Source organism: Talpa occidentalis, unplaced genomic scaffold (genome assembly GCF_014898055.3).
Source record: "Talpa occidentalis isolate TD23 unplaced genomic scaffold, MPIMG_talOcc4v2.1 talOcc4.8, whole genome shotgun sequence".
Lineage (NCBI taxonomy): Eukaryota > Metazoa > Chordata > Mammalia > Eulipotyphla > Talpidae > Talpa > Talpa occidentalis.
The window spans coordinates 42,575,783-42,602,948 of NW_023605194.1; the positions used below are offsets into that span (position 1 = coordinate 42,575,783).

The 27,166-nt window shown below is 36.9% G+C and overlaps 1 protein-coding gene across 2 annotated transcripts in view; it reads left to right on the top strand.

The window, feature by feature from the left end:
* The window catches only part of ASCC1 (activating signal cointegrator 1 complex subunit 1), a 96,390-nt gene that overhangs the window by 48,616 nt on the left and 20,608 nt on the right, over nucleotides 1-27,166 (top strand). For both annotated transcript variants that reach the window (XM_054690592.1, XM_037497543.2), the window contains exons 8-9: nucleotides 10,044-10,168; nucleotides 14,462-14,547. In XM_054690592.1, the coding sequence (XP_054546567.1) occupies nucleotides 10,044-10,168; nucleotides 14,462-14,547 (211 nt within the window). The remainder of the gene's footprint in view (nucleotides 1-10,043; nucleotides 10,169-14,461; nucleotides 14,548-27,166) is intronic.

The window sequence follows — 27,166 nt, forward strand, 5'->3', positions numbered from 1 at the left end:
AGCTTTAATGGTCAGACCCTAATTTGTGGGAGGTCTTCAAGTAAAGAGAAGAATAGGAAGTTCTAAGGTTGGAAGAAAATAAGAGCTATGGAAGTGTTATGTCCTCTGAACACAGTACGTAGGTATAATTTCCATATACCCTAATGGAAGGGTAAAGGCTCAAAAAGTGAATATATTCTTTATTTTCTTATACTCTTACAAATTTTCTATACTTTCTGTTGTCAAGATTTTGTAAGTTGATAAACCAAGAACATATTTGAGTAATTCCCATTTCTCTTACCGCTTTATTTTCTCCTTTCTATTGCCCATTCCTCTTTCATAATAAGAGTTTGTGTTATTTCAAACAGATTTATAAATTTCCCTCCCAAGATTTATAGTGTCTAAGGAATTTGTACACCTCTTATTTAAATTTAAAAAGTATTTGAATGCCTCCTTTCTGCAAGGTATAGAATTGAGACATGGTTCTGTTTTCAAGGAACATTCAATCTTTTTGTTTGTTTGTTTTTCTTTATATAGCAAGACACTGCTCAATCCAAACGGCAGTGGTGAGAGAGGTCATAGGTAGAAAAATACAAATGCTTAACTTTCTATGTCTAATTTCCTATATTTTAGATCAAAGAATCCCTTAAATTGACTGAATGAAGTACCTGACCTTAAAAGGATGGGACCACTTAGATCTGATTTTTCCTCTGGAACAGAGGTGGTATAGTGTAGCCACACTTACACATTTCTGGGTTTAGTAAAGCATAACCAAGTAAGGAATTTGTGGCAACATTTTGCTCATTATTTGGTAGTGAGCTGTTGCTACAACTTAAGCTTTGAACACAGTGGCTATCCTGTTCTATTACTCTCTATCCTTTCCCCTCCCAGAAGTGACTTCCTCACATTTTGCTTAAAACATGAAGCCAGCCCATTGACTTCCTTCCTTGTTCCCTCACAATCTACTTAGTCTCATCAACTCCACCGTACTGGATTTTCATGCTTTCTAACAAATGGTACGTGTGGTCTCTAATGAGGCTAATCCCTTTACTTATTCTCAAGACTCTATTCCTTCTTAACATCTCAAAATCTTGCCTCCATAGATTATTCCACCATTTGGGACACCCTTTATACTCAGAAGATATGGATCCTTTATCCATTTTCCTAATGCCCATAGATCTGAGGCATACAGCAGGGGAGGGGAAAGGAGAGGGGTCAAAAAAAGGGATGGAAGAGCATAGGATACAATGATGATAGTTCACGGATGCTTGGGTGATGGGAGAATAATGGGGACTACACCTGAGGGAAGAAATCAAATATTGTACAAAAATGAACAATGATGTACAAAAATAAAAAATATAAACAAAAGAAAAAAATAGAATAGGGTAGGGCAGGGTCAAGGAAAGCCTCATTAAGGAATTGCTTTTGAATTGAAATCTAATGGAGTGGGGGTTTGCAGGCAAAAGGTGATGGGGAGGTTCTTCCCATCTTTCATTCTATGGAAAAGGAAATGTAGTGCAAAAACCCTCAGACAAGAAAAAGACTAGCAAATTCCAGCACAGCTGAAGCATAATGAGGGAGAGATAGGGTGACATGAGATGCCCATATGAAAAACTTGGAGAAGTTGAATTTAGCAATCGATTAGAGGGGGGAAAAAAGATTAAATAAAAACAGAATAAATAAAAAGAAATCCATTTCAAGATAAATTATAGTGGAGCTGTGGAACACTAGAGACAAAGAGAAAATCTTTAAAGAAGACACCTAAAAGGATTAACAATTTTAAGGGCAGGGACTTTTCAGTAGCAACAGTGGAAGCCAAGTGACAGCAAAATATTTTCTACAGAAAACAACTGTTAACCTAGGAAAAAAATCTTTAAAGAAAAAGGGTGAAATAAAGACTATAGCTGAACAAAACTGGAATTTATTACTATGAGATATCTGCAGTAAAGCTACTTCTAAGTGATGTATAGTCAGGTATTGCTTAATGATAGGGGTACATTCTGAGAAATCACTGTTAAGCAATTTTGTCACTGTGTAAAGTACATTTAAATTAATCTAATTGGTATAGTGTAAAAAATTATAGAACTAGCACTGTTCAGTTAATGTACATCACCTAACAACATATAAATCAGGACTAAAGGGAATTCTGGAGTTGAAGTATTCTAGATATCTTTATTATTTGTGAGAGGATTGTTAAGATATTTAACTTGGTTAAGCTTAATGGGTATAGTAAAAAATTTAAATATAAAAATAGAGTATATAGAGTTCAAAAAAAAAGAGTGAAAAGAAACAAATACAAATTCAATACAAAAAAATGGAAGTAGAAATTAAATTTTAAGATAGGAAGAAGTTCAAAACATAGAATAATTACAGTATATGCTGATGAAATAGACTCACCAATTAAGAAAGATATAAAATGTAAACAGAATTCAGCTGTATGCTGTATACACGAGATATAGTCAGTGTAAGACTGAAATAATAGAATGGAAAAAGATATACTAAACAAATATAAGAGAAAGTTGATATAACTAATATCTAACACGATAGGCTTACAAAATGCATTTTTAGCAGTAGGGAGGACTATTGCATAATGATAAAAGTTTACCAGAGATACAATAATCCTAAAATTATATGAACCTAAGACAATGGCCTCAAAGTAGATTAAACCAAATTTATATAATATTTATTGGAAAGAAATTGAGAAATCCATTGTCATAGGAGATTACAGTGGGGGAGGGAACCCAAGCAAAAGTCGGGAATTTGCACTTGCTGGGAATCCATGACAATTGCTCCAACTCTATGTCTGTGAGGATGGCTGTGGGCTGCTTGAGCTTTGTAGCACTTCCAGGTCTCTGAACTAAAAGTTTATAAATTTAAGGCATTAATAACTAGTGTCTGTTTTCAAACATAAGGAAGCACTATCTAAATGAACAACTGCTTAAGAATAATTATTTTTCTCATAGCAGCCCTGTATTATTTTTAACCCACTCATGAGGAGCAAAGGCATAGAGTAGTCTTGTGACTCATTCTTAGTCAAATAGGAAAGAATCAATGAAGAGTAAGAACTGAAAAACTATAGTGTTAGAAATATACTGACATTTTGTCAAATATAGTATCTGTAACATCAACCTGGCAATTTGCAGATTGTGCCAAGGACTCTTAAGTTATCTTAAAATTATTCCAAAATATTTGTCACCTATGAATTCATGCATGCGTGCAACAGCTATTTATTGAGCACCTGTTAGATGTCAATTAGGTTTAAACTTAGTGCAGGATAATGCAGTGAATAAGACAATGAGCCAGACTTCCTGGGTTGCACAGTGAATTGATAATGGAGCATAACTGGCTGCCAGGAGACTTGAATTCTGGCTCCTCTGTCCTGACTTTGAGCAGCTCAACCTGTCTGTGTTTCATTTCCTTTTGTGTAAAATGAGTTGGTTAGACTAGGATTTAGGCTTTAATTCCTTCAGAGTTCTAAGTCTGTAAATTGAACAGAAGCTTTAGTTTTTTCAGAAAGACAAAGCTGAAAACTTGTTCCCTTTGTTAATCTATTTAATTTCCTTCCTCTAGTATTTCTGTACCCTTTTATAAACACAATCAAACTTTCCCTAACCACTTCTTTTTCTTTAATAGAGGAGAAAGAAAAATGAGGTATCATTCTGTTGCGGTTTGTAATTGTAGATTTTACAGTGCTTGTTATGTTCAGACTTAAGTTAAGATGTAATATTTGGAAACATTTAAAAACTTTATGGTTCTGCCATGATGTTAGTTAATCAGAAACTTTAGACCCATTATACTGTAGGTCTTTGCTTGGAAATTCACATGCACAATTAATTAAATAGATTAACTGCAAAAGCAGTTATGTGCAATATGAATGTATTTTATTTTACCCTTAGGAATGTGGGGACAAGGTCATGTTCTTGAATTCTCTTTCTGCATCCTTACCAACATTTTATTGGTTTGCCTTTTTCATTGATAGTTCAAATTCATCTAAATGGTATCTAAAATGGTTATTTCGGAAAAGTGCTTTATGACATGGGAAAATATTCAGGGTATGTTAAGTGAAGTCAATCAGTTATGGAAAAAATATGTTTTATCTTTTTTAAATTAATGTATATATATAAAAAAAGACAAATTATATAAGAAAAAGTTAAGTATAGATGGTAAGGTTATGTTTTCCTTTTTTATGTTTTTCTGCATTCTCCCACTTTTTTCAATAATGGTCATTATTTTTATAATCAGAAAAATAATTAAGAAGCACAGCATCTCTCTTAACTGACTTCCTTGCCTTAGTTTTCTCCCTGTTCATCTTTCATCTTGCTTCTTGCAGACTTCATTGGTTTTCTGTGCCTGCTAAATAAGATTCCAACCTTGCCTGCCCCATTGTACCCTTTATAACATGGCTTCAGAGTGCCTTTCCATTTCATTGCTCTTTCCTCTCTACAGACTTCTTACAAATCCCTGAATGTGTTATGTTCTTTGATATCCAATCATCCAGTCATTCAGGACAAAAAATTCTTAAAGAACCACCTTCAACTCGAGTCCAGTATATCAGAAAAGTTGCCATTTCTCATCACCTCTATTGCAGCCACCCCAACCACCTGCAGCCACAGCCTTTTAACTGCTTTTCTGCTTCCATCCTTACCTCCATCCCTGTGCCCTCCACGCAATAGCCAAAGGCTTCCATTTAAAATGCCATAATAAAGTAAAAATCAAAATCAACAAGCAACTATAAGCCAGTGGCACACTGTTGGGGGCGGGGGTAAGGAGGGATTATGGTCAAAATAAGGAGGGTGGGAATTGTATGGGGACTATAACCAAGATGAAAAAGCATACACTGTGCAAAAATGAAAAATGATGTAAAAAATATATAAAATAAAATATAAAAAAAATAAAATGCCAGTCAGATCTTGTCATTCTGCTGAATACCTTCCAAAACTTCCCCACCTCCCTCAGAGTGAAAGCTAAAGTCCTTACAATGGCTTATAAGAGCCTATGTATCTTTTTAAAATTCTCCCAACCTCTCCAACTTCATTACTTTCTCCTCAGTTTCACTCCATATGCTAGCTTCTTACTGTTTCTCAGTCACTATACCTATGCTGCCTCAGGTGTCTGTACTTGTTATTCCCTTTCTCTGGACTGCTGTTCCCTTAGGAACTATTGTCTATTTCTGTGAACTTCCCCGATCAGCCAGTCTAAAGTAGTACTTCCCTTCCCTCCCCCACTCCAGCCTCTCCTCCCACTTTTCCATTTCCTTTGCTTCATGGCTCTTAGCGCCTCCCAATAATATAGGACAAGTATTTGTTTACTGTCTGTGTCTCTTACTTGAATGTAAGTTGCTTAAGGGCAGGGACTTGTTCTGCCCACCTCTGATTTCTTATCACCTGTTAAGCTATCAGCTCTTCTATCCTCTTTTAGATGCTGTTCTGTCAATCCCCTCATTGCCTAAAAGTTTCCTCTTCCTTATTGGATAATTTCCTCTTGTCAATAAGCATTTTCAACTCTTTCTCCTCAAATACAAACCTGCTTTCAACTCTATCTTCAAATTACCAAAGCATTAGTTTGTTTTCTTCCTTTTAAGTTTCTTGAAAGGGTGAGTTAATGTGTACTTACTCCATCTCCTTGCTCTGGCTTTTCCCTTGGTCTTCTCTAACAAGGATTGCATCTCCAGTGTGCCAGTAAATTCCTTTGCCACAGATCTCTGATAACATTCTGATTGTGAGAAGTATGTAGCATTTTTTGATCCTTTTCTTACTTTAGTTTTCTACAGTATTGTACTGTGTTGATTATTCCTTTCTCCCCCCTTGTAATTCTCCTTCCAGCCTTTCTGAAGTATTCCTTTTCTTGTTTCTCATCCTTATTGATTGTTTTTGCTGGTTCCCTTCTTTCCCCCTGACCTGGGAATATTCTATAGGACTCTGTCCTTAGCTTTTTTTTTTTTGCCTTGCTTCAAATCCTTTCTCCCCACTGGCTGCATCTATCTTATGCTTTTAACTACTGGCTTTGCACTGATGACTTCCAACCTATGTCTTTTGCCCAGATTTTTCTCTTGAGCTTTAGGCTTCTATTTTTATCTTTTTCTTCAACATTTCCTAGCTGAAACCCTGTGCCACATATGAAAAACAGAACAACGCAACGTAAGAATAGCAATTATTTCTCTATCAGTTCACACACTCAGTCTGTGACCTACTTGATCATTTAAGGCAGACTTTTGAACGTCAGTCTCAACCCTTTCTTTCTCTTACACTACCATATGAAAGGCACGAGCTTCTCTCTCACATAGCTCTTTTGAATATGTGCCGTTGTCTCAGTTCTGATTGCCTCTGCCATGGTTTAGAGTTTTATCCGTTCCCTGTTCATGGTATTGACTTTATAAAGCCTGAAATTAGACAGCATGGGTTCTAACTTTGCACCTGCCATTTACTAGTTTTGTGACATTGGCCACATTTTCTAACTTCTCTGTGCCTCATGTTCCTTAATGGTAAAATAGGAACAATAATTTCCTATGAGGATTAAATGACTTAACAGATAAAAAGTACTTAACAGTGCTTTTCACACTGTTTTTGCTATTTCTATTATAGTCCTGCTCTAGCTGTACTATAATATAGACTGGCTGTATCACTGGTCTGGTCTCTTCCTTTTCTAAAACATTTCCACTCTGCTAAAGAATCAGCTTTCAAATGGACATCTAACCACATCATTCCTTTTTAAAAAATTTCTGTGGCTTCCCATGATATGACCACTGCTTATATATCCATCTTCACTATCCCTCTTCTCTCACTTTGTTACAGTTATACCACATATTTGACATTTTTACAAGTAAGTTATGATCTTGCATACTTTGACAGCTTTGCAGATACTGTTTCTTTGGCTTGAAGTGTCCTTTCTTCCCTGGTTTTATCTGTGATTCTTTAATGATCCTTCAAGATCAGGTGTATTTTATTTTTTATATTCACTTCTCACATTTTAATCAATCAAATCCACCAGTTAATCACTCACAGCCAATAGTTGCCAAAAGCCAAGTATAATGGTATTATGGTAGATAGAAGACAAATATAACATGTTCCTGAGGAGCATATAATCTAATAGGAGGATGAGACAGACAAATGTGTAATGTTAAGGACCATCTGTGAGAATACTAAGTAATGCATACAGTGTAAGTGAGGCAGCGTATCAAAGATGGGCAAAAATCACTGCTCGTGGATATAGGGGAGTGGGGATACTAAGGTAGTTAGAAAGGGCTGCATGGAAAAGTGGGATTTGAATTGGACCTGAAAGGATATAAGATTTGCAAAAGTAGAGGAAACAGGGTAGATGTGAGGGGCTCAGAGAACAAAAGGCACCGAGGTGTAGTTGGCATGTTGCTGAGTGGAGGAGCCTGATAAGAAAATGTGCGTTGAGAGGTGCTGAGGTCATGGGGCTTTCCCATGTGCTCTGGCTGACAGCAGGGAATAACTGGGGTCTCCATGACGGGGAGCATCCCGAGGGAATAGAAGGTTGTACTGTTCTATACCATGCCAAGCCTGAGGCAGAAGGAAAACTCAGTAATAGAGGTCTCATCTTCACTTAGAATTTTGATAGCCTATTCATGGATATCCCCATGGATTTAGGGGGGGATTAATTTTGACTTTTTAAAAAAAAGATTTATTTATTTATGCATACAAGAACTGGGGTACAGGCTAGAGGTGTGGGGGTTGAGAGGATTCACCAGAGACAGAGTGGGGGACAGAACAGACAGATTGACAGAAGTACACTGCTGAGGGGAGCAGCGGGCGAGTCAGGAGAGGTCTGCTGTGCCATGTGGGTTGCTCCCTGGCTGGCCAGGGGACAGAACTCGTGCTGCAGTGGCTGCAGACAGCTTCTTAGGTTGCACCTTAATCCCTTGCACCACCAGGGAGGCCTAATTTTGACTTTTAAAAATATTGCATGAAAACATTATTTCTGTCTATTACAGTTTTGGTGGGGGCACCCCTTAAAATTTTGTGCCCAGGGAAGATACCGCTCTTCACCCTAGTCCTGGCCCTGTGTTCTATTTAGAAGGTGGATGGTAGGGACATGGCTATTTATTTTATTATTAATTATGGCTTACTCGTGTTATAAGTATTCTTTGGTTAGTAGACAGTGTTTAGTTAAAACAATTAAGACAAAGAAAAGAGAACCTTAAGAAGATTAATTTGGAACTTTGGAACATAAAAAGCATGAAAAGGAAGAGAATCTTTTGTTCTTCTAATTCAGTTTCTAGACTAATTCCTTCTTGCAGCAGCATATACAGAAAAGGGTGATTTTGCCCACATCTAAGTGAGTGAAAGGTAACAAAGGGGGAAGGTACCAGAGGCTGCAGTCCACTTGGAGCCCATATCACACATAAAACAAACCCATCCAGGCCTGCTCTGAGGACATACCACTCACTGGCCACAGTGCTTACCACAAAATCTCAGCCTAGAAAGCAATGGAAGATTCATGAGCTCTGCAAATATCCCAGGGCTATTGGCATACAAGAGAAGGAGCAGTATTTGACACAAACACTGTTCCTAATACATCAAAAATGTAAAACCTAAAAAATGTGAAATCTATTCATGGTGTCGAGTATAAGATTATTTTGATCCAGGGAAGTCAATTAGCATGCAACACAAATCTCAGAAAAGGCTAAGGGAAAGGTTAAAAGGTGTAGGCTGGGCCTCCCTGGTGGCTCAAGGGGTTAAGTCTCAGCACTGTCAAGCTATTGCCAGCTACTACAACATGAGTTTGCTCCCCTGCCAGGGAGGTGACTCACATGGCACAGCAGACCTCTCCTGTCTCACCCGCTGTTCCCCTCAGCAGTGTATTTCATTCAGTCCGCCTGTTCTGTTCCCCACTCTGTCTCTGGTGAATCCACACACACACACACACACACACACACACACACACACACACACACACACAAACACACACAAACACCCTGCCCCCCCCCTACCTCTGGCCCATACCCCAGTTCTTGTATGCATGAGTCTTTTTTTTTTTTTTAAAGGTGTAGGCTCCTTGCACTCTTCACCAAGTGCACTGCTCTGTCATTTGATGTGCACATCCAAGTCAGCACCGGTGTTCAGTGAGTGCTTTTCCAGGCTCCATGGTGGGTGTTTTGGCATATTATGCAAAAGCCATAGGTTCATCTAATTTACCATTAAATGAGTGGGTGGTCACAGACGAGACTGCTTTCTGAGGTCTGCCATTATAACAACCCCTCATTATCACAGTTGGCAAAGGTGTTCTTCAAAACTGAAGTTTTCCAGAGAAAAAAAATTCTGAACGAGGTTACTACAAGGCCAGCCTTATAAGAAATGTTGAAGGGGGTTCTTTAATATGATGATCAAAACACATGAATAGAATAAAAAGGTTTTGGGTTAGAATTGGTTCTGTTAGAGCTATTAGAATGAATGGCCATCATGGAGATATTACTCAACCATTGGAGAACCCTTAGTGCTTAGAGCCACCAGGCGTCCATATAGGGAATCAGTCATGCAGCCTATGGATTTTCCATGTGGTTGTCTTCATTGGTGCTACACCTCCACTTCATTAAAACATTGGCATGGTAATCAAGACTACTGGAGCTTTCACAGTCACGTTCCTTCTTATTTGAGCAAATTTACCAGATTTATTTGATCTTGGCAGAAACTCATTAACCATAGTAGCATTTGGTTCTGTAACTGGATAAGCCAATACAAAAAGCTCTTCCTTTTGGGCAATTCCCTCTTAAGACTGACTTTTTGACCCCTATTCCCAAGATGATTTTCTGTGTTCCTTCAAGACCATGTTTAAACGTGCTGTGAAAACCTGGCCCTCCTATGTAGTTGATCAATCCCTTACCATTCATTATGATGTTGTATACTGTTATTTGTTTCCATGTCTTTCTTCTTAAAAAGATTCTGAATTCTGTTATAATTGACACTATGGCCTTTTTCCTCTTCTCATGCAGAGCCTTGTACAGTGACTTACCCGTAGCAGATGCTCCATAAACATTGCTGAATTATTAATTAGGGTTTTAGGAGTTTCCTAAGATATCTGTTCTTTTTCTTCAATTTCTGTAGACTGCAGGAATTAGTTGATCGGGTTCTGGAACGTTTTCAGGCTTCTGGATTAATGGTGAAAGAGTGGAATAGTGTGAAACTCCATGCTACAGTCATGAATACTCTACTCAGAAAAGACCCCAATGGTAAGTCCTCCATAGAACTGTAGCATTGTTTGTGATCCCTGACTCTCCACGAATCTCTTGAGAGATCTTCTTTTTCAGATCTATTGACTTGTTATGATGAGCACACTGAAAGTGGGCAGAGACATATCTAGCATTGGATCGTGGCTTTCCAAATCTTTTATTTTAGTCACTAGTACTGTCAGATTTAACAAATAGAAATACAGGCTGCCCAGATAAATTTTACACAAACAGTAATTATTGTAGTGTAAGTATGGCCCATATAATACTTGGTAGCTTTTTTTTAAAAAAGAAAAGAAAATCAGTTAATGAAAATAAATGTTAGATCAGTGATTCTCAGCTAGGGACAATTTTGCCTCCCAGAGGACATTGGGATTGCCTGGGGATGTTTTTTTGGTTGTCACAGTCAAGGGGGCAGGTTGCTGCTAGCACCTTGTGGGTAGAAGCCAGGGATGCTGCTCATTGTTCTACAGTGCACAGCACAGCCCCCCCCCACCCGCCGCCCCAACAAAGAAATATTTGGCCCAAAATATCATTAGCACCGAGGTTGAGAAACCTTGTTTAAAAATAATAGTTTTTTTCCCCTCATGGACTCTTGAGTGTTCATACATTGTTTTAACCCTTGATTTGGGATAATGATCTACATCTTAAAATATATTTTTTTTTCTTCCCGCTCCCAACCCCCAAGTGAAAGTTTTTCTAGCATATTAAGCATCTAATCAGGAACCACACATTGAATTTACATACAGCTTCTTCCAAAACTTATTTAAAATATACCAGTACCAATATCCCATATTCATGTTTTATTTCCTTTGTTAGGGCCCTGACCTTGGTTTAAGAAAGTCTAGATTGGAAGAGTACTCCATCTGAACTTGAACCCATATACTATTTGCAGAATTAGAATTTAGGATAGTTTACATGTCTTTTTTTTGGTCAGGGTACCTCTTTTAATTTCTCTCAGATATATACCAGAGATCCCAATTTAAAATCATCTATATTAACCCCATTTGGTTATTAGAGCTATTATCAGACTAATTATCAGACTAACAGCTATTATCAGCTGTCCAATTTTTAGTTCCCTTAATGTTTAGTGATTCTAAATTGTATTTTATTGAAGACTTTTAAAAGTAAGTCATTTTACTTTAAATTTTTTTATTAATTTTTGGATAATATATGATTTCTCCTCTCATTTGTGGTCACTGTAGTTCTCCCACCACCAAAGCACCCATAGTCCATTACCATATTCCCTTGTGCTCTTCCCCCCCCCCCATATCTGTAGGAACTCTGAGATCAAAAAACATTAAAATGACCCAATCAAAGCCTACAGACTCTTGAGTGGGTAGTTAATTGTATCCAGAGCTCTAGATTTGTTGTGATGGAATACATTTCTTTTATTTGAATAGTAGTGTTGCAGAATATTGGAATATTTGATATTTACATATTATAATGTAGCTTGTCTAGTGGGAACATTTTAAGGAGGGTATGGTATTTATTTTGTTTTGGACAATTTTAATTTTGGAAACCAAGTTAGATCCCAGGGGTGATGTGCATCATTATGTAGAGGTAGTTTCAGAACTCTGGAGTGTATTCTGAATTCATTGGTTCAATAGATACATCATATACAGCACCATTCATTAGAATTTTCTGTGGTGATAGAAATATTCTATGTGTTTGATGTCCACTTTAATAGCCACTTTCTACATGTGGTTTTCGAGCAATTGAAGGTAGCCAGTGAGACTGAGAAAGAGAGCTTTTAATTTAACCAAATTAAATTTAAATTTAAATAATCACATGTGGCAAGTGCTACTAGTTTTGCACAGTGCAGGTATAGGAAGAATTTTATCATACAGTTAATGCTATTAGTGGTACATTCTATCTGTTCTACTCCTTAAATCTTAGTTCAGCGCACTCACAACTGTACCATACCCCATTATTAACTACCCTCTTGACATAAAAGAGTTGAATTGCTTAGGAATCTGTATCTTCTAAATTTTATAAATCCCCAATTTCTGTTCAATTAGCCCTAGAGCTTCATATGAGAAAATGTTCAGAGTTCACAGTCTATTATTATCCTTTCCTACTTAGATATTTAAAATATAACATCTTCATATATTGAGATATAATTTGTGTGTTGTATGACTCACTAATTCAAAGTATAAAATTCAATGATTTGAGTTATATAGACATTACCACAATCAGTTAATTTTTTTTATTGAGGTCATAGTGGTTTATAGCATTGTTTGTATTTTAGAGGTCTAGGATCTCCCACCCTTCAGGTATTGTTACTCTGTTGCACCCACCACCAAAGTACCCATAGTCGATTGTGCTCCCACCCCACTTTGTTCTCACTCCTCCTCCCCATCCCTCTGGTAGTCTCAGTCTACTGTCAGATTTCTTGGGTTTGTTATTAGTTTGACTTTATCTGACCCTTTGTTTTATTTTTCTATATTCCACATATAAGTGACACCTTCCAACTTACTTCATAGCTTAATCCCCTGCAGTTCCATCCATGTTGTAACAAATGACAAAGGTTTATCTTTTTTAATAGCTCAGTAGTATTCCATTGTGTGTGTGTGTATGTGTGTGTGTGTATGTATATATATATATACCACATCTTCCTGATCCATTCATTTATTTTGGAGCGCTTACGAGTTTCCATAGTTTGACTATTGTAAATAATGCTACAGTAAACATAGGTGTACAATATTTCCCTTCAAATCAGTATTTTTTTTATTGTTTGGGTATATAACTAGGAGTGGAATTGCTGGATCATGTTTCCCACAATCAAATTTAGACATTTTCATTACCCCCAAAAGAAAACATACACACACTGGTAGTGATTTCCCATTTTCCTTTAACCGTCAGTCTTATGCACCATTACTCTATTTTCTGTCCTATGAATTTGCCTTTTCTGAATTTTCATATAAATAGAATCATATAATATGTGATTTTTTTCTTTCACTTAGTAGGATGTTTACAAGTTTCACTCATGTTATATATAGCACATGTCATACTTCATTCCTTTTTATTGCTGAATATGGATATACAACATTTTATTTATCCATACTTCAGTCAGTTGATGGACATTGGTGGTGTTGTTTTGATTCCGTTTTTTGATGCCTATGAATAATACCATTGCTGTGACATTTACATACAAGGTTTCATGTGGGCATGTTTTCATTTCTTTTGGGTATATACTTAAGAGTGAATCATATGTTAACTGTGTTTAACTTTGTGAGGAACTGTCCTATCTGGCTGTTTTCCAAAGTGGCTGTAATCATTTCACATGGCTGATGTTTCAAAAAATATTCTGAGGGCCTCCCCGGTGGCGCAGCGGTTGAGCGCTGGGTTGCGAAGCTGCCCGCGGCCTCTGCGGCGCCGGTTCGATCCCCGGCTGCTCCCCGGCCACCGGAGGAGGGTCCCACATGGCGCGCAGACCTCTCCTGCCGCCCGCTGCTCCCCTCAGCAGTGTCCTTCGGTCCTTCTGCCTGCTCTGCTCCCCGCTCTGGCTCTGGTGAATTCTCTCACCCTCCCACGCTTCTGACTGTACCCAGTGCTTGTATAAATAAATAAATAAATCTTAAAAAAAAAAAAAAAATTCTGAGTTAAATAATTCTTGATGATGCTTTGAATATTGAAAAGGACATGGAATAAGAAGTTTGCTTTTTCTTTCCCCTTATCCATATCCTTCTTCTTGCTATACTTTAAGGAAACTTGTTTCGGAATAAGCAAGCTAAATTAACTAAAGGAATTAGAGTGCAGTTTTCATAAGGCTAAAGTCATAGATTTGCTACATTTTAGTGTAGAATGTCTGTATGTTGCAACTAAAGGGACCTTTCTCATTTGGAGGGCATCCTTAAATTGACCAAAAGCATGGTTGTCAGCGTTTTTGACTAGTTAATGTGTGAACTATTTAAAAATGCATGTAGTTTATATAAAGTCTTAGAGTTTTAGATTACAAGCAGCTTTGGAGATCACCTAATCTTAACCTCTAATTTTGTAAATGAGGAACTGAGGTCCACAGAGGAGACATAATTTGCCTAACAACATAGCCAGTTACTTTGTTAATGTGCAGTGGGTACTTGGACAATGTTGAATGAATAAATGTGTATTGAATGAGTTGATGACAAAATTGCGACTAGCCCCTGGATCTCTTGACCCACAGACTGATGTTTTTCCCTCTACATAATCACTTTCCGTAACAGTGAAAATTTTGCTAGTTGACCTATAGAAATCTAAAATAAATAGATAAATAACCCAGCTTCTGTTCTAACATTATCTTTGGAATATTTACAGCTGAAGGCAGATACAATCTCTATACAGCAGATGGCAAATATATCTTCAAGGAAAGAGAATCATTTGATGGCCGAAACATATTAAAGGTCAGTATGAAGCAGACTGAATGGGAAATCTTCGGTATGTGTCCCCAATAAGGGAAGGAAACAAGTTGTTCTCCTTTTAGCAATAAAGTATATTTTCTTTATGTTTCCTACAAAGATGGAAAACGCTGTTTAGAAAAACTTTCTTTAATACCCTAAAAGAAAAGAGAAACCTTTATGACTCTGTTAAAGATGCGTACTTTCTCTGGAGTACTTGAAATAAGAAACAAGTTTCCTAACTACTTCAATCCAGAGGTATAATTTGATTTAACCTGGTGAGTTTTAACTCTGTGTTTTACCTCTGGAGACCTAAGTTTGCATTTTTCAGTGAAAAAGAATTGTTTTTCTTGTTCTAGTAGATTTTTTTCTTCTTCCACAAAGTCACTCTTCAAAGTTGCTTTATAATCTATTTTCACTCAGGAACAGGCCATGTCCTAAAAAATAGATGGTCCATTTCAAACTACTGAGAATTTGCTTTATGCGTGTTAATCTATGAAATTTAAATACAAGAGGCTCTTCAGGATTGAATTTATCTTTCTTACACAGAGCACATTCTGTAATATCCTTGGTTTATGCCCTCTCCATCTTGTTAACATGGCTTTGTGCCTCTGGGCAAAAAGAAACATAAGTTGGTATCATTGAAGAGGGTTTTTTTTCTTCTTCACATCACTGTGCTATAACAGTTTAGGGTATACATTTTCCAGCTCATGGATGTTTTTTGGAGTTGGGACTGTTTGTGTGTGTGTGTGTGTGTGTGTGTATGTGTGTGTGTATAAAATAACTTCTAAATAAGCTTTAACTTTAGAAATTCTTTCTCATTTTTTCTTCCCTACCCTTATCTTGTCACTTGACAGTTTTCTTGCCAGAGTCTTTTTTTTTTTTAAAGATTTATTTATTTATGCATACAAGAACTGGGGTATAGACCACAGATGCAGAGTGGCGGGTGAGAGGATTCACCAGAGACAGAGTGGGGGAGCAGAACAGGCAAACTAACTGATATACACTGCTAAGGGGAGCAGCGGGCAAGTTAGGAGAGGTCTGCTGAGCCATATGGGTCACCTCCCTGGCCGGCTGGGGAATCGAACTCATGCTGCAGTGGCTGCGCACAGCTTCATAGGTTGCTTCTTAACCCCTTGTACCACCAGGGAGGCCCCCTTTTGCCAGATTCTTAATGTGAGCAGAACCCAAGAGGGTTGTGATTGCCATTTGCTTGGGTAGGCATTCCTCTTCCCCAGTGTAGAGCTATGTTGATTCTTTCTTTTCCTCAATATTGTCCCTCTTTTGTGTAGTTTTATTTTTTCTAAAATACCCACATGGCGCAAGGCAGACCTCTCCTGCCTCTCCTGCTGCTCCCCTTACAGTGTCTTGGGTCCGTCTGCCTGTTCTGTTCCCCACTCTATCTCTGGTGAATCCTCTCATCCTCCCGCACATCTGACCTGTACCCCAGTTCTTGTATAAATAAATAAATCTTAAAATAAAATAAAATAAAATAAAATAGCTGTGGTAGCTTTGGGTTAGATTGGCAGGCCTGCTAATTAATTCAATTTCAGTTAACTCTACTGATCTTAGATCACAGCTTCAGTGTGATACGGCTCTTTCTCCTCTATCACATTTCCTCAGGAATTTCCCGATAATAGCATTGATTACTTTATATTTTGTTGCTGTTAATTTGATTATGAAATAAAGTAGATTGAATGGGGAAATAAATCTGTAGAAATGACTCGAGCCAACTTGGTTCTTTTAGAATTAGAATTAAAGCCCAAAAGCTAATCCTGCAGCAAGTCAAGTGTGAGGTGCTCTGATATCTATGAGAGAGAGATGATGGGGTGGCTGTTTGAATATGGACCTCTCACTTGATACTTAATTTCTCTCATCCTATAAAGTCAGTTTTCCATTTAAAGATGCTTTGCCTTGAAATCTTCCCAACTATCCCTAGTGATGACAAGAATGTGGCTCCCTCTAGTGTTGACAGGGTTTGCTTTATCAGTAGTACTCTTACAGATTCATGCCTGATCAGAGTTTTAAGGCTGGACCCAGCTAGATAGTTGGAGATGATTTATTTAATCCATTTTCCCACTAAATGATTTAGGACACAGGATCCAATGTGGTTAAAGTGACTTGGCCAAAGATTGCCACTAGTGAGTAGAGAGGCTCAATCAGAACAAAAAGATTCAAAACCGATAAATTAATATTGTTTCTGTTGCCTCCCATGAAGATGCTCACTATTTAGGAACAGATCATTAGGTGTCAGAAATTGGGCATATCTAGTCTAACTAAAATTGTGACTAGTGAAAAATTAGACTTTTGAATTGAATATAAAATTAACACCAATGAAATACTTATTGACTATATACCACTGCCAGACCATGTGCCTGCAGATAAAATGGTCATTGTGATATAATCCTACCTTCCACGAGCTACTTATTTTTTAGGGTGCAAATGGCTACTAGACAATTACAATGTAAAGTGATAGGGGTGAGTTTTGAGTATGGAGAAGTGCCTTTGAACACAGACACTTATAACAAATTGTCTTTTGATATAGTTCCAATATTTTGCTTTTTAATCATTAGCTCCAGAAAATATAAATATAATCCTTCACCTGTGTGCAAAGGAATTAACTTTTTAAGAATAAATCTTTTTTTTTTTAAAAAAAAAAACAAGAATAAAGGTAAAATATTGCCTCTAGCAATTCCCCCCCAAACACATAAAAGGTAGCTATAATAACCTACTTTTTGGAATTATCACAAATGAACATGTCTTTCTTAAATAGAATATGAGAATCCATCCTTTCTTAAATAGAATATGAGAATCCACCCCTAAAATTCTTAGGGAAAAAAAATTCAGAAAACCAATGGATTATATATATATATATATATATATATATATATATATATATATATAATATATATATATATAACTTTTTTAAACTAGATAAAATTATTATGATTAGAAAGAAAAAAATCAGTTTCATTAACAAGGTAAGAACTGACTTGGAGTAAACAGAAAGGTTAACTCTGGTTGTTAAGGATCCCAAACATATGTGGACAGCATATTAATAGCTACATAGGTCAAAGATCAGGAATGCTGGTGATGGGAAGTCGCCTTGGAAAAAAATCAACTTCATCTACTATTCAAAGAGAAACAAAATGAAAAAGCAAGTCATTGCTCATTGCTGTAAGAATTTAATGAGTAAAAAGCCAATTGCTATTCTACTCCATGAAGAGAATTGGTCCTCTGGCTCAGTGTAATATTATGTGGTCTGGGTGCCTTAATAAGAACAAAAAAAATCTCTATCTCTAATGACTTTTGGAGGTAGAAGCCACATTTCTCTTTTGTACAGCTCTTTTGAGAGTTGTTGCAGCTAAATAGAGTAATATCTGGTTATTTCTAGTTAAAATAAGAATTTTTTACTCTTAGAACTTTGAAAGAGGAACTGACAAATGAAGAATCATTCTCCTTTGTTTTCAGAACAGAAAAGGAATAAACATATTTGGTTATGGTATTTTTTTTACATAAGACTAACAGCTCTGAAAAAAAGGTTGTATTAGTGAAGAAGACCTAGATCAAGTTAATAGGACAATGTCCCCTTAGAGCATTTCCATTTCTAATCTAAGAGATAAGAACAAAAATGCTGTTTGTTTATCCACGTGGCAGTGATAAGCTTGTACTTGGAAAAATCATGTTGATCTAAAGACATACTGCCAGGAAATAACTGCTCTCTCATCAGCTATAAGTAAAACGGTCATTAACTGTCAGCTTCTAGAGAAGTGGTTTAAATGGCAGTCTAGAGGACATGTGAAATGGTCTTAAGCAATAGAATCAATATTCCAAGACTCTGCTCTCAGCAGATTGATCAGTGGTTATAACAGTAATTGTTTAGAAGCATAACTTCTCACTGCAGAGTGAAGAAGTCATTCAAGCTCTAGGTTGTACTCACCAGTGAAGGTGATCTGTTATAAATAGGGCACAGTGATATATTTGGGAGAGAACAGGAAGTGCTACAGTTCCCAAATTAAAGAATATTATGAAAGTGCCATTTCTTTAGACACTTAAAAATCCTAGAAAACATAAGCCAGGTAAAAATGAGGTAAATTTGTGCATTTTCCATTTTGTGTATAATATTTAGAGAGAGGGAATTAGCAGTATTAAATTATCTTAGTTTTTAATACTTTCCTGGAATGTTTTAAATCTGTCTTGCCACATTGAGATTTTTCTTGAAAGATGTAAATGAGAGCAACTGAGGTTTTTCGTTCATTTTTGCTTTTTGTTTCGTCTCCTTAAAATCTCTAAAGCATAGTTAGAATGAATAAATTTAAGTGAGATTGTTATTCAGTTTACTTAGAGAAGTTTCTATAAAGGAATTTTTTTGATGATACTGTACTGTAAAAAAAATAAAAATATATAATACATATATACTGTTTAACAAATAATAAGATGGACAAAGTGAAAATCAAAATCAACAAGCAACTATAAACCAGAGACACACTAGGGGAGGGAGGGGAGGGAGGGGCAGGGAAAGGAAGGACTAGAGTCAAAATAAGGGGGGGTGCAATTGTATGGGTAATATAACCAAAATGAAAATGTATACATTGTGCAAAGATGAAAAAAGATGTAAGAATTATATAAAATAAAATATTTAAATTAAAAAAAAACCTGATATAAACATAGATCTCTTTCAAAACATGTCATCTTTCTGAGCAATAGACCTCAGAAAATATTTAAATGATAGAATATATCTAAATGGTGAGTACAAAATGTGCAAATATCTGACCTGAAAAATAGCTTTATTAATTAAGGTAACTACTAAAAAAAAAAAAATAAGATGGACAATGTAACTACTGTCAAGGTTAAAGAGAAGAACATGCCTCCCATGTCCCTTCCTCCCAACTCTTCAGTCTGTTTGTCCTACTATAACAAAGGCACAGTTAAGTTACTAAATACCTGGTAATGAGTCTTGTTTTGAATGATTATTACTTTGTTTCAAAGTATTCAAAGAGTATGAAAAGATGAGTTCATTATTTTTTCTGAGGAAGATAAGTGAGATTGAGAACTATGCAGTAATTTTTTTAAAAAATGATAATGACTACTACAAAGAAGACTAGCATTTAGAAAGAATATTATTTCTAAGGAAGAAAACATTGTGTTATTTTAATCCAATTTAATATTCATTCATATTACATACTGTTCTTAGAAATTGCTTCTTAGTCTCACGTTTCCTCTTTAGAATTCTTTTCTTAAAATGCAACTTTTTCAAATACCTTCCCTTGAAAATCTGTCTCTAAACATTCCATTGCACTATATCAGGATAAATAACAGCAGATTGAGTATAGAATAAAGTTACTATCTCTCATCACTATCTTGGCTATGTTTTCATTTTTACTGCCTGATATTTCTGTGACTTGGAGTTTTAATCTTAAGTAAAATCACCAAGCAGATATCACTTCCTGTCTAAGCTATTTATGCTTATATACTGTTGACAATTATTAAATTCATTTCACTTGGGCATACTAATATTTTGTAATAACTTTTATTGGTAGCATTGGAAGAAATAACATTATTCTTGACATGCAAAGTAGGCAACTTGTTAGCAGAGCAAACATACAACTTTCTGAAGAATTTCACTGGGAAAATAAAAGTAAGATGATATGAAAGAGGTCAATTAAAGAATAAGCAAGTCCATAGAAATTACATATTTACATTCTCATATACATATATTCAGTTAAAGATTGGAAGATAAAGTCAAGGAAATCTCTCTCACAAAGTATGACAAAGTGAATCTTCAGGAAGTGTAAACATTGGCTATTAGGATTCTAAAAGGAAAAAATAGATCCTGAGGTCTTAAAATTGGATGAAGTAATCTCTGGACTAATAGTGTTCCTAGCCACTTGGCAGTGACAAAGAAAAATCCTCTGGAGTATTTCCATCACCCTCTGCCTAAAACTATTCCCCAAACAACTCCTCCCCACCCCCACAGGGCCAGTACACAAAGATAACCAGGCATATGAGGAAACACTCACCATAAACAAACAAATATCCAAAACTCATAAAGACATGCAATACCAGAATTATCAGATTTAAGCTAAAAAACAACTATGCTTTAGTATGTTTAAAGATAAAAAAGCCAAACTTAATTTTTTTTCAGCTAATTGGGAACTATTACCAAAGAAAAGCGATATAGCAATTTTGAAAAAGAACTAAAATGCGGGCCTCCCCTTGTGGCGCAATGGTTGAGCGCTGGGCTGTGAAGCTGCCCGCAGCCTCTGCAGCACAGGTTCGATCCCTGGCCACTGGCGAGGGTCCCACATGGCATGCACACCTCTCCTGTTGCGCCCACTGCTCCCCTCAGCAATGTATTTCATCACTCAGCCTGTTCTGTTCCCCACTCTAGCTCTGGTGAATCCTCTCACCCTCCCACGCTTCTGACTATACCCAGTGCTTGTATAAATAAATAAATAAATAAATCTTAAAAAAAAAAAAAAGAACTAAAATGCTGTAAGTGTAAAACTCAGTAACTAAAATTAAGATCTTAATGGGTGGGTTTAGCAGCAATTAGATATAGCTGAAGAGGGAAATAGTGAATTGAAAAGGGAAGTTAGGTAAGAAGAAATTTATCCACAGTGTTTTGTGGAGAGGGAAATGTAAAAATTACAAATAGGAGAATAAGATATATAGGATAGAATGAAAAGATACTTTCACATGGAGTCCAAGAAGAAGAGGAAATAGGGTGGTATAGAGCTGGTGAAAGATACCAATCTACAGATTAAAGATTCCAACTGAATTTCAAAAAGGAGTGCCCTGAACAATATATACTTAATGGTGCCCTCATAATATACTTAACTGTGCCCTCATAATATACTTTGCTATCCTTCAACTTATGATTGAATCATGAACAACATTAACTCAACTACTTGGACCCAGAAGTTTTTAAACTTAATAGCTCAGGCAGGCCTTTTAGCTAAAGAATGTTGTTCTTAAAGTAGGTTACAAACAGAAAGAAGGATAGATGAAAATTATCCAGGAATTCTTTTCACTGTTCTTGTAACTTTTCTGAAATGTGTCAAAATTAAAAATATTTAAAAGAAGACAGACATGCATTTAGGAGGAAAATAGGACACTAACATTTGTGTGTGTGTGTGTTGAAGTCTTGACTATGTTTTGTTCCAATGTTTGAGATAGATGCAGCTTTCATTAATTACTAATATTACTACTAAAATGGACCTTTTGATTTCAAGGGGCGTAAGAATTTAATGTAAACAGAAATTTTCTGATTAAAATATTTCTTATTTGAGCAAGTTACTAAAAAGGTAACTGTCTTTTATTAGAATGTTTTTGCTTTGTTTTAAGAAATGACATTCTGTTTCTCTGTATTCTTCCCACCATCATCCCTTTTACTCAATTCTCTGTTTAGTTCCATGAAACCTATCTCTCTCTCATTGTACTGAAACAGTACTGTAAAAAAATCACCGATAGTAGTTCAGTGCCTGTAAAAAAATCACCGATAGTAGTTCAGTGCCTGACCTACTTTTGCTTTTCCCCAGTAACCACATTGAGAGAATTAAGCCCCATTTTCCTTCAAATGCTCTCTTGGCTTCAGTAGCAGTTGGCTCTCCTAGTTTTTTTCCTGCCTCTGCTTCGCTTTTTTTTTTTTTTTTTGGATTCACTGTTTTATATGGCTACTCCTTAAGGTCTTTGTACTTCTCTCTTTCTTTTACTGCAATCTTGTTCTATCCAAATCCTACTCATTCTTCAAAGTCCAAGTCAGCTATTACCTCCTCTGTAATGGCGCTTGTCCATATCTGAGTGCCTTTCCTCTTCGCCATACTTTGATTGCTCAGAAACCTGTCATGTGCCTTTCAGCACAATGTATCTTGTGCCTGGCAAGCACTCAGGAAGCTTTTCTGGATTGACTGACTAAAATTGTTTTCTATAGAAATCAGATTTTGGAAGGGAAGAAGGAAAAGATGTTGTTTGCCAAGAGATATTTTTTGCTCTCTACTTGAGACTGTAAACTCTTAGTGGCCAACAATCTAAGGTCTGAGGGCCAGAGTTGGCCTACCATCTGTTTTTTGTGTGGCACTCAAATTGTAAATGATTTTATATATTTTATGGTTAAAAAAATTGAAAGAAGAAGAATATTTCATGACTTATGAAAATTATAAGAAAGTTTCAGGATCCACAAAGAAAATTTTAATGAAACAGAGTCATCCTTTTTTCTTTACCCACTGATTGCTTTTAAACTACAGTGCCAGAATTGAGTTGGTATGGCTACCTAGCTGGCACTTTATGGAAAAAGTTTGCTGACCCCTGTCTTAAAGTTTAGAGTTTAGCGTAACTTTCTTTTATTTTACACAACGCAACTTCTTCCTGATTAGATGCACTCAAGATGCACTAATTATGTCGTAATTATTTAGTTAACAGCAAGCAGTCAATCCTATTGAAGTTCTATTTGCTTGAGTCTTTTCTAGAAAATGTTTCCTTTTTTAATGAGTTTATCAATTCAAGAAAGTGTCCCAAATTAAATATACCTATAACTGATACTCATAGTCTCCTATTAATAAATGGAATTCCTTTTTCAATTAAATTTGTTTGCAACTTTATTTCTCTACATAGTAAGATTCAGCTGATAGGTATAATAATGAGCTTGAATTTACATTTAACTTGCTTTTATTTCAGAAAACATCCAAAATGAATTTTGTGCTTCTCTATGGTAATTTGAAACATGAGCAATGATTTCATTTGAAATTTCATTTATGCCTTGTTACAGAGTGTATTAATAGCAAGTATTGTGTGGAAAATGAGGAAGACTGAACTTGTGAGTGAATTGTGCTCTCTGGATTTAGGAAGGAACCAGTGACAAGACATCTTGCCAAAATATGGCCATTATTACTTTGCTGATGTTAGTGATAAAATACAACTTACTCTTTCATTCTTGATGATTAAAAACAAAACTCATGAAAATGGGAGATTGTAGAAGATCATTAGGACTTTTAATATTTTACTAGAAATAGAAACATACTGTCTGTTTTGAGGCACTTTGGCTAGGGGCAAGAAGAAGATCCAAATCTAAGCAGTATTTCACTTTTCTTCTGAATTTGTTTTTGTGTGTTTGTGTTACTTTGCCTGTAAAGTGAAGTCTTAAAACACCAATGGAGGCAACCAAAGATATGACTATCGGTGGGGTAAAACCATTGTTAAAATGAAACTGGAAAACAAGCAGTTGGCTGATTTTTGACAGAACCAATATCCATTCGAAAAAGATGTACCTCTGTGGTCTGTTTTTGTCTGTTCGTACATGATTTTTTACCCCCTCTTTTCATTTCTTTTTGAATTTATGTTTATTTGTATTCATCTTTGCAGTGGTACTGAAATACTTTCATCTATTGTCTTGGTTCGAGCAGGGAATAATGGAGTTGGAAGGGTTTAACCCACACAATGATAAGAAATAGGCCATGGTGTGGCAAAGACAATGAGAGTAGAAAAAATTAAGAGAGTGAAATTATTTTTTTTTTAAATCATTTCTGATTCTTATCAGGATAATTTTTTTTTATTGAATAGTTTCTAAATATAAAGCACTAAGCTAGATGCTCGGTGCACTTGTAAGGAGAGAGGTATTCACTTGTCTTTGGTCTCTTTGATTCCGTTCGTATGAACTCCTGGAACAGGATGTCCATTCTTATTGTAGGAAATGTTTTTATGTAATCCATTCTATGAGTCTAGTCATATCATGTTTCGTGTGCAGCTAACAAATGAAGTAAGTTGGGTTATGGTTCACTTTGGATCCTTTCTGCTGTTCTTTTTTTAGATTATGGTAAAATTATATGCATAATAAGATTTTAGCCATTTTTAAGTGTGTAATTCAGTGACATTAGCCCATTCACATTGTTTTGCAACCATTACCACTTTCCATCTCCAGAATGTTTTCATCATCCAAGATAAAAATTTTGTACCCATTAAACAGTAACCCCTAATTTTCCTTTCCAGTCAGTGTGCCAACCACTCAGACTATGCCAGCCACTATTCTATTTCCTCTCTGAGTTTGACTACTCTAAGTACTTCATGACAGTGGAATCATTACAATATTTATCCTTTTGTTTTTGTTTCATAAGATTTCAGTTACATAATGTTTCCAAGGTCTATCCATGTTGTAACACGTATCAGAAGTTTTTTTAAAAGATTTATTTATTTATGCATACAAAAGCTGGGATACAGGCCAGAGATGTGGGGGGTGAGAGGATTCACCAGAGACAGAGCGGGGAACAGAACAGGCAGTCTGACTGAAACACACTGCTGAGGGGAGCAGCGGGCGAGATAGGAGAGGTCTGCTGCGCCATGTGGGTTGCTCCCTGGCAGTCCGGGGATCTAACTCTTGCTGCAGAGGCTGCGGATTACTTCACAGTGCTGTGCTTAACCCTTGTGCCACCAGGGAGGCCCTGAAATTTTGTTCCATAATGTATCATTGTATGTATATACTCCATCATGTATTTTTAGCTACAGTATAGACAAACCAGTAATAGAGTATCAGTCTGTGCCCAGAGATGGTGATAAGAGTACTGAATTCTTTGAAGCAGCCTATTGTTTAGAGACCAGACCAGATGAGAACATACTGGAATGGGAGGCTTAGTGCTGGCAAGGTTATGCTAAATGTCAGAGGACATTGGTGAAAAGGTATAAAAAACAAAACCAAACCAGAATGTAGTTCGCTATGCTGCAAAAATGTGATGACGTCTTAAGAAATGATGTCCTCTTTCCTATATCCCAATAATGAAATGATTTTAGAATTCATGCTCGAATGTGAACATTATTATTGCAAATAAAAATGGAAAAAGTCAACCAGAACTCCAATTCAAAGTTCACTTTCTCAGATGTAAGTTAAAATGTTGATACCATGTACTTAATTCTAGTGTCTTTGCAACTTTTAAGGTGTATGTAGGAATGATAACCCAGTCCCTTTCTTCAGGGGCTTTTTGTTTTTTTGACATTTAGTGTATATCATCATATATAAAGCCCCAATGGTGCTGCTGAAGGCAGGTTTCCTATGCTCCTGACAGAGAATGAAGTATTTCATGTCTCTAATAAGTTGACTTAATTGAAAATCCAAGATAATATGTGGCAACCTCTCCCCCATCTTCCAAGGAACCACCACAGACTCAGTTATTATTTGGACAGCTGTTATTTATATGTACATATACTCTTGCCATTGCCTGATGTTGCTGAGGGGCATCTGATTTGCTCTTTAACTTCTGGATGTTGGTCTCATGTTGGAAAAATTGGAGTGGAGATGACCATGAGCTTGATGACCTTGTTCTCTCCTTTTCTGAAAAAAATTTTTTTTCAAGATTTATTTATTTATTTATACAAGTACTGGGTACAGTCGGAGGCGTGGGAGGGTGAGAGAATTCACCAGAGCCAGGGCGGAAAGTATAACAGGCAGAGTGACGAAGTATGCTGCTGAGGGGAGCAGCGGGCGGCAGGAGAGATCTGTGTGCTATGTGGGACCCTCGCCCAGCCGCCAGGGATTGAACCGGCACTGCAGAGGCTGCGGGCAGCTTCGCAACCCAGCGCTCAACCACTGTGCCACCGGGGAGGCCCTCCTTTTCTGAATTTGTTGCTTGGCACAACAGTCAACCTCTTTGTGCCCAACCTCCCTGAAAGCTGAGGACTCCTGCAGGCTGAGAGGTTGTCTCTGCTACTATCCCAGTGCTCCCTTTCATGGATTCATTTCTGCTGACTTGCACTGCCTTTTTAATAAGTGATCCTGTACAGAGATCAAACATTTACTTTCTGTTGCATTTGTTTGAGGGACCACTATGAATAATATCTAAGGGAAGATGATCAAGCCAAAAATAAAAGTGGTAACATATATATTTTTAAAGATTTATTTATTTATTTATTTAGTTTTTGTTTATTTATTTATTTATTTGTTTGTTTGTTTGTTTGTGGTACCCTCGCCTGCGGCCAGGGAATGAACCGGCGCTGCAGAGGCTGCGGGCAGCCTCGCAACCCAGAGCTCAACCACTGCATCACCAGGGGAGGCCCAAGATTTATTTTTTTATATATGCATACAAGAACTGGGGTATAGGTCAGAGGTGCGGGGCTGGGGTGGTGGGGAATGGTGAGAGGATTCACCAGAGACAGAGTGGGGAGTAGAACAGGCGGATCTACTGAAATACATTGCTGAGGGGAGGAGCAAGACAGAAGTCTGCTGTACTGTGTGGGTTAGCTACCTAGCTGGGGATCGAACTCATGCTGCAGTGGCTACTGATAGCTTGATAGTGCTGAGACTTAACCCCTTGCTCCACTAGGGAGGCCCAAGTAACATACTTAAATGAGCTTTATTATTATTATTTTTAAAGATTTATTTATGCATACAAGAGTTGGGGTACAGGCCAGAGGTGCGGGGGGTGAGAGGATTCACCAGAGACAGAGCGGGGAACAGAATAGGCAGACTGACTGAAATACACTGCTGAGGGGAGCAGCAGGTGAGTCAGGAAAGGTCTGCTGCGCCATGTGGGTTGCTCCCTGGCTGGCCGGGAATCAAACTCTTGCTACAATGGCTGCGGATTGCTTCATAGGTTGCATCTTAACCCTCGCCCCACCAGGGAGGTAAAGGCATTCTTATGAA